We start from the raw sequence: 8,824 nt of genomic DNA, 5'->3' as shown, positions 1-8,824 counted from the left end.
CGCTGGAACCCCAAAAGGCCGGGAGATCGGTCCGCCATCCCCTCATACGGAGGCCCGCAGCCAGTTTTCCCGGCCCCTCTCCGTTAGCCTGGGCCGAAGCCCAGTTACCAGCCCACACCGGACCGAAGTTGGATGTGGAGATCAGACCAATTTGACGGAGCTAACATCTCCGAGTGCGATACCGCCCGTGGTGGGTTACAAGAGCCGGACCCCGACTCCCCGGTATAGCCACCAGTTATTTCACACTCCGAACCCTCGTGGGCCACAAGTCGTGGCTACATGTGGATGTGAGAACTAAATTAATTGACATTCATGAAAGTGCGAGTGATTTCAATGATACATTTATTGAACGTATTCGCAAAGCCGTTCCACATCATTTTATTGCTAAATCACAAGCTTCTTTCATACGAAACCGCAAAGCGGAATTGCCCTACTATACTACGCTGAATACTACTCGTTCATCGTCCAAAACGCTGTACAGGGTTTTCACTGGGAAACACTCAATCAACCCTGCATCCATTCATAGCCTATTATAAGTTTGAAATGGAATTGTAGAGTTTAAGATGCAATTCTTGTGATGAAATGGACCACGGTGCGGAAACTGTGCACTGTTTTATAAGTGTTTTCGTTAACTACTTGCCCGTCTACCACACTTGAAACACATCCACTACTTCAGTGACGGAGAGGGTTGGCAACACAAATTTTGCAAAAACCCTTTGAACCTTTGCTATACCATGAGTTGGACAAGTCACGCGAAAAGTCCGTGCGATGGGCTGGGGGGACGGCAAAGCATTTAGTGAGAGATTCACTTCAGCTTCCATGCTGAAAGTCAAATTGTAACACAAATTCAGTTATATAGGTTAGGTTATTTAGTCGTAAAACTAAACTTGGAAAGCATCAATAAGCAACTCTTTAAAGCTTCAAAAATCGTGGGTAACCGAAGCCAATGTCAAAATATGAACTAATGATGTACCGGATATCTCAGGACGATTTCGGCACTAGAGTTAAAGTGGTGCAACCCGCGCAAGATGTCGACAATTTAGATTCGTACATCGCGGTAATTATAGAAACATTTGAGACGAAAATTATTTTGTAGTGAAGTTAATGTAGAGAGATAGTACTAACAATAAACTATATTGGCCCTTCGTTGTAATTTTGTGTTAATAATAAATCTTTAGATTTAATTTTTTCAATATTTTAAAAAGGAGTGATTTCGTAAAATCGGAAAATGACATTTTCGTCTAGGAAACGGACAGACAATCAAATATACGAAGATTTTTGGTAATAATTGAAAGCTTTTGTGTTTTTTAGGGTGTTCAAATATTTGGGTATTTCACCTTGTGACCTAGCTTTACAGTGCACCGATTGTTACCCCAGAATTTTTTTTTTAAAAGACCCATATTAAAAAAAATATTTGTCAAACAAATAAATAGCACCTCTGAATAACGTGCCTTCTTTTTCTTAGAAATCCAAACTTTCATTTAAAATAATCATTAAAAGAAAAGCTATTTAAAACGCCTAAGCTGAAAAAGGGGTTTGTGGATATGCCGTCATATTTCTAAAACGAGTTATTTTTCAGTTCAAAATTCAGAAATGTTAGTTTTAAACAGAAGCAAAAACGAAAAATCAGTTGACCCATGGTGACATCTTTAGGCGAGTTTTCGTGAAATTATTGCAGAAAAACTTATAATCCTAGAGATTATAGTGCGCGCTCTAGGACTGGGAAAAGTGACTGACTGTGACGATAGAGCCGCATTGAAACCACAAGGCCACATTACTATCTAAAAAAACCTATTGAGGATTCAACTTACGGGTTGGCAATAGAACCTACGCTATGTGTGTTATCCCTCTACTGGCAATCACTGTTGGTAAAGTAATGTTGTAGAACTGTTTGTCAATTAATATTAGCAGTGAGTATAAAGTTACAATGATGACGTTTTAAGGCCGTCTCAATTTAAATTGAGATTTTTTCACAAAAATTCAGTCAGTCTAGGTGGTATAACGGCGCTTAGCTTCTTCGAGGTTGCGCTTATGATCTAGCGTCTGTTACAGACAAATTAAAAATCCATAAGAACGTGGTTTCTTAATTTTTTTTCCCTGCCTTTGGTTTAAAAACCAAACGCTATGGAAGAGCAGTTGGACGCCATAATGTTTGGCTTAATGAAAACTGTAATTAATATGTTATTATACGAACACGCAACTTTAAAATAATTTTTATTAACATAACCTTTTTAAATTAAGTTACAAATTTCTAAAATGTGATAAAAGCGAATTGCATGTCCTTAGTTAGATGGCCAATAGAAGTTTAACTCTTTCCCGGTGACTGAAAGGATCCAGTTCAGAAAATGCACCACGTTAACGTAGACACCTGGAACGCCTTTTAGTCCGCAATTTATTCCCCAGGCAACAACACCCATCAGAGCGTACGAGCCGTCAGCTCTGAGGCACACCAATGGTCCACCTCCATCACCCTGGAGGAGAAAAAAAAAGGTAAAACATTTCAGATATGGAATAAGCGAATGGTGTGCAAAGTTAAACATCTAGACTTCATCTAGGCAATTTAACCTGTTATAGAAATGGACCTCACAATTTTTTTTTTGCATTTTTCATTAATATAATTAGTAGGGATTTTGTCCGGGATTTTCACACAAACATTTGTAATTTACGTGGCACAATATGATATAATATGTTTTTAACCTTTTTGAAACCATAGTTAGAATGCAAAACTGCAAGCCATGTTCTTGTAGAGAGATTTTTAAAATAATTAAAAATATAGAAGATAAATTGTAATTCGCTCTTTGACTTTAATCAAAATCTAGTTGTTTAAGCTGTGCTTCACCGGCTAAGATATATATTTCACTGACAAATCATACGTCTTAACATAATGGGATGTTAGACGTAAAGCACCCCTTGACAAAATAAATAAATGGAGCTGTTATTCGTCTTCTATATTTAAGTTAAGCGAGGGGTACATTACCCATTATTGTTTGACCAAAGGTGCCCAAGTAGACATTATAAAGTTCAAGGTGAATTTGACCTTCAAAATGGCAATCTTCTAAGTAGGAAATTTATGGCAGAAATACGACAGTTTCAGCCTACACTACGCGCTCTCAAAGGCACCATAAAAAGAACGAGATCCGGTGTACTTACCAGACAAGAATCGAGTCCTGCTTCACCACCAGCGCACATAAAACTTCGATCTAAAACAAAAAAGGACCCCAATCGAGTTTTTCTCAGGTCGTCTTGACATTGATTGAACTCTACGATTGGAACAGAGACTTGCTTCAGAACATCCGAGTGCTTGCCTTTATCTGGAAAATGTGCAAATTATCGATACAACGATCCCACCTTTGTTTGTTAATTATGTTAGAGATTCAACCAGAATAAATGGTTATTTTACTACTGTCATCTCAATGTTCGTTCCTGAACCATTATCAAGGGCGTAATTACTTATAAGGTGAAGTAGGGGGAGGGGGGGGGGGCGATTCGCATTTCCATATATCTCTTAAACCAAAGAATCAGTGAGGCCCATAAAAACTAATTTTAAATAAGAAAATAATTGGGTAATACATAAACACCAGTAGAGGCGCTACTAGTTTGGTTTATGGTATGCTTCCTCTTTCTGTTGTGGAATATGAAGAAAGCTCTATGTATGCATACCTCCAGGGTAAATGCAGAAGGTGAGATCTCGAACGCCTCTTACAGACAAAGCGGTGCTGTGGAAAGCGGCAGAAAACTTCCCGCTTAACGGCACCTTTGGTCTTTCTAAAACTTGAGTGAAGTGTTTGCTAGAGCAAAGTTTTTTTGTCTAAGCCAATCTTAGATTAAGTTAGTTTAATGATCTAAAGGTTAGTGATGACAAACGGATAAATATCTGACCAAAACATGCCTAACGCTAGTAATTTTCGCATTTTTTGTTTTAAAGGGGCGCTTATATTTTCTTCGCCTATGAACACAAAAAAACCTAAATACGCCTCTGATCATTAAGTAGTTTATGGTTTACCAATGAAGTTACGTACAGTGGTGTTGCTAGCATTTTTCTTGAGGTAGACTAACAAGGTCATAAGCCCCTATTTATAAGATAACGTAATGCGTTCATCGTCTGTTGCAATTTCAAACACTCAATAGAAAGTTTAACACTGGTATTATCTGTACTTTTGAGCAAACCGTGTTTTGCGTGTCATCTTGTTCCCTGCTTCACTCAATTACAAAAAATAACTGCTGGATTTCCGTCTGACGAAAATCCAGCCGTTCGCTGTAGAGTGGCCATTTTGAACTGAAAGGGTTAATTCCTGCAGAGAGAGTTATTGGAAATTTTACATTTGAGAGTTTCGTTTGCTTTTAAGACCTTAATTTTCAATTATAGGCCCCATATTTGAGCAATTTGGGGGCGCCACTACTGACCACATTGGATATGCCAGACGCTTTTCCTCGTTGCAGGGTGGGCTGGGCTTAATTAACAGGTCAAATAGAACATTCTAGGATGTAATCCGATCTGCGGAATGATACGAATAGTTGTATTTTTTCAATTCGCATTTTCATATATCTCCTAAACCGAAGAATCAGTGGGGCCCTGAAAAACTTATTTTATGGGCGAAAATAAGTAAATTATTGGGTAATACATAAACACCAGTAGCGGCGCTACTAGTTTGGTTTATGGTATGCTTCCTCTTTCTGCTGTGGAATATGAATAGTATAATATTTTTCCAATACATAGCCTACCGAGAGAGTCTTTGCCCCAGCCAGTCACTACGCATCTTTTGCCGTCATGGGTTTCATCAAGTTTAGGTAAACAGATCGATTTCACATTTGAAGAGTACGAGACAAGACCATCCACGACGAGTATGGCTATGTCGTTTTTCAGAGTGACGTTATTAAAATTTGGGTGCAGGGTAACGCCCCTAACTCGTAACTCTTGAGAGGTTAAACGCTCGTCATCAGAAGATAGGTTCCAGGCTCCGGCTCGAATTAGCAAAGCTTGCTTTTCTATGTTGTACACCTTGTGGGCAGCGGTAATGACGTGTTTTTCATCGATGAGTACACCAGCTCCCGCGAACAGCTTTTTCCCATCATTGAACCGTAAAATTGCCACCTGTAATAAAAGGGCAGACATTAGGGAAATTGTGTTCATATAGAAGCCACCCTGTTTCAAAACTACGCATCTAAAAATCCGGGGGGCCCAAATAGACGTTCCTCGGTAAATGGCAATTCCAACCTTTGAAATTAAGATCTTCAATTATGTTATATGAAATATCTATTCATGGGCGCCCACGGGGAACTGAGTAAATGGCTCCCGTTTATGAGCTTTAAATGCACTTATAATGGTCTTAAAATGCTTTTCCCGTTTGACTTAACAAGAAGATTCGGCACCCCTGTTGTAAATTTGTCTTGTCTGATATAAAAAGGAGTATTATTCGTCAAATATTGAACGAAGTTCCCGATAATGGTGGAGTAGTTAGCACTTTCGTCTCGCAGCAAAAGGAGCCGGGTTCGATCCCAGCTTGTGGCACTTGGGTGAAAACTCGTAACTACTCCTTCTGCGTTTAGTTTACAAGTTCTCTCCCCACTGGTTTAAGGGGTTTGAGTTTAATGAGTTCTACGGTTTCCCCTTCCATAAAACTTGTCGAAGTTAACGGTTATAGTGTAATGGCTTTTAAAGTCTCTTGATGACTTAGGCCTAAGTGGTGCCTTGAGTATTAAACAAATACTTAAAAAAAATATGGGTTTAAAAAAAAATACAATATGAAATTGATAAAATTCCAATTATTCCTCATAAGGAAGAGTATTACGAACTAAATAGATAATAATTAGCTATTATGGTGGTTTCATATTTCTTCATGATCACTCAGTGAAGAAGATGGTGGAGAGTTGGCAGTTTATCCATTTTCTCATCCCGATACCTCGGTTTGCTTGGTACTGCTATGGGTATTTAATTTTTAAACCATATCATACCTGCCAGGGATATTCCCCAAATGATGTGGTTCCACTCCTTCCGGTAGCAAGGATACGAGCATCGAATGGAACTATGGTTGGTTTCTTGGCGCCACATAAGTGGTGGGGGCGATCTATAATTGGCGTATCAGTGGAAACTGGAGTTTTCTCTTCTGATTTTGAAGGAAGGCAACATTTATGGAAGTCTCTGTCGCAATTGGGATCCACTCGTGTTGAGTCCGGCTTATGCATTCGAGCATCTATTAGACCGGATCCGTCGGTGATGATGTGCCCACTACTGTCACATTGATAGAACGGAACGCACAGGCAATTGACTGTGCCTAAATAACCTGAATGAAAACGAAATTAGTCCCTTAAGTATATGAAACCAGTAATTAGTTTCAAGAGAAATTGATGTAAAACATTTAAAAACAGGTCGACGGCAGTGGAAGCTAGATACAAGAAATTGAAAAAAAAAAAATTGGCCAATCTCTAAATAAAGAATAAGGGTACATTCAGTAACGCAAATCTGGGACAAATCGGTTTTCATTGACGTTTGCTTGTCGTTTTACTGACGTAGGAAGTTACTGAATGGTGGTATTGGTAGTCAGCGCGGTTTTAAAGATGGCGGCGATTAATGCTACGGGACCCGTAAGTCAGAGGAAGATAAAAATATTATCTTAAGTGCATAACACAGTAATGTTTTTACTGATAAAATCAGTTAAATGGTATCCAACGTTTTATATAGAGGTCGGGGATGGTTAACTGTTATTCAATAGATAAAGCTCTCGAAATTGTTCGTAAAACTTTTGATCAAGTAATTTATAATTCTTTATTATCCGATTAATTTTTTGATAAATTTGTAAAATTAAGCGGAAAAACGAAGTTTTTTTCGAGAAAAAGCTCAACATTTTCGAATAATACATGTTTTTTAATCATTTTCCGAAATATTATCCGGTAAATATCTTTGTTTATATTTTTCCCGAAAAAAATCAATTTAAACATGGATAATGATTAACCGTCCCCGACCTCTAGTTTTATAAAAAAAATAAATTGGTCGTAATCATTAATTGATGCTATCGTTTTGTAAGGTAAACCAGTAAAATTGTTGATTAAAACTACAATTTTAAAATTATCTGAATTTCCAAAAAAAAATTCGGAATTCCGATCCGTCTGCTAAACTGTACACACTGACGCGGAGAGAGTTTTTTGTGGGCATCGTTGGCCCATCTTGACGTCAAATCGGAAACGCGAAAAATCTTACAGTACAAATTCCTAGCATTGATTACTCATCGAAGTAAAATAAAAGAACCAGAAGCGCGGTTATTTCCGGAATTCCCAGTTTTGTGATTGCAGGGTCCAACTCCATTCCCCCAGTCAAGAAAAAGAGTGTTTGGAGTTTGTCATGGAATCTGTCATTGGAGGTATAATCATCTGGAAAATAATCGTAGTGGGCATAGATGTAATAAGTCTAGAACCGGGTTTTGTCGTCCTACAAACCGGCCCGACTACAACAATTGTGACAACACAAGCACAGCTGATCTTTTTTAAATTGACGTATAGGCTTTTATCGAAGTTTAAATTAAACCGATGATAACAGAAATATACACACATTTAAAAATACCCGAGAACAAAGGTTTAACTCAGTATCGAAACAAGCAACGATATATTTTCAAACGCAATTATATCTCAAATTCTTAATAGGCTTGCAGATAAATTTATTGGTTTAGTTGGAAATGTTCTACAGATATATTAAGGTTATAAAAATTATATTTTTTAGCATTTGAAACAGGTGGTTCTGGAAATTAAATTCGCAAGACACTCGTTAAAGGTTTTTTTGTTTTACTTAGCCAGAACTTTCTTAATATTTTAAGGTGAAACGGCTCATGCGATTTTACGCACAGAATTAATCTCACATTCTGTCCGATATCTACAACAGTCACGTAAAGGATATATTGCAATAACAATTTGTATAAAAACGTCACTGTCTCTTACTGTTACAAGTCTAAGAGCGCGTGCTAAGACTATACTAATTAAGCTTCATCTTGTGACGTAAGAGTTTTAATTTTAATTTCTAGCTTTTATTCCAGTTTTTTATTAATCATTGTTTAGCATAAAAACTAAAACTCACCTTTCTCCGCTAGTGAACTCCGCGTTGTTGGATCGATGACTGACATAACACGAGTAAAGAAAAAGGTACATAAAAAGTATTTTATCATTTTGCCCGACTTCAAAGGCTACGAGTTTAAACCAAGTAAATATTTTATAAAAGCCTTGGTGATAAAATCGATCAATTTTAACCGAAGCGCTCTTCGAAAGGAAAAGAACTATATCTAGCTGTACTAAAACTGGAATGTGAAGAGAGTTACGCGGGCAAGGACACCTTGGAAACAAGACGCGTAATCATTGGCTGGGATGGAAGAATACACGTCAACAATCAAAACCGGAGGCCAAAGTCTCATAATGCGGTTTGTGAGCAGAATATAAAATTAGTGAAGCGACACATTTCAAAATAGCCATTGGAACATCGGCTTACGGGATAATTCACATGAACCATGTCTCCACCCCGTCTTCATGTACGCTGTTATATATTGTCTGACTACATCCAGTGTTTAAACAAAAAAGGAAATTATAAAAGAGGAAACGAAATTGAAGCTTGTAAGAGGCGTTAAAACTCTCTCGGCACTTCAAGGTCAATGCTTCGAGTGTTGAACTTTGAAATAATAATAGTTCATTTATCATAGTTTCATAACCGAAAATGAGTACTAATATGAAATTTATATTCTTCTCTATCTTTTCTATGGTTTATTTGAAAGATAAGCAGAGCGGCACACTTAGGCTTGGTCTCGGGCTCATCTTGAGCATTTTCTCTAAGATCCTTCTCAAATCGAGC

General features: G+C 37.7%; 1 protein-coding gene across 1 annotated transcript; it reads right to left on the bottom strand.

The window, feature by feature from the left end:
* Positions 1 to 2,197: 2,197 nt before the first annotated feature.
* Positions 2,198 to 8,245, bottom strand: LOC149945683 (phenoloxidase-activating factor 2-like). Its single transcript, XM_090175678.1, has 5 exons — positions 8,063 to 8,245; positions 5,953 to 6,281; positions 4,723 to 5,092; positions 3,151 to 3,311; positions 2,198 to 2,471 (listed from the first exon to the last, which is right to left on the bottom strand). Exons 1-5 carry the CDS (start codon positions 8,148 to 8,150, stop codon positions 2,283 to 2,285), a joined length of 1,137 nt encoding a protein of 378 aa, XP_090031804.1. The 5' UTR covers positions 8,151 to 8,245; the 3' UTR covers positions 2,198 to 2,282.
* Between the last annotated feature and the right edge of the window lie 579 nt (positions 8,246 to 8,824).

This window comes from Leiobunum rupestre, chromosome 5 (genome assembly GCF_980474605.1).
Source record: "Leiobunum rupestre chromosome 5, qqLeiRupe1.1.hap1, whole genome shotgun sequence".
Lineage (NCBI taxonomy): Eukaryota > Metazoa > Arthropoda > Arachnida > Opiliones > Sclerosomatidae > Leiobunum > Leiobunum rupestre.
The sequence above is the reverse complement of the archived record's forward strand: the minus strand, read 5'-3'. Positions and strand labels throughout refer to the sequence as shown.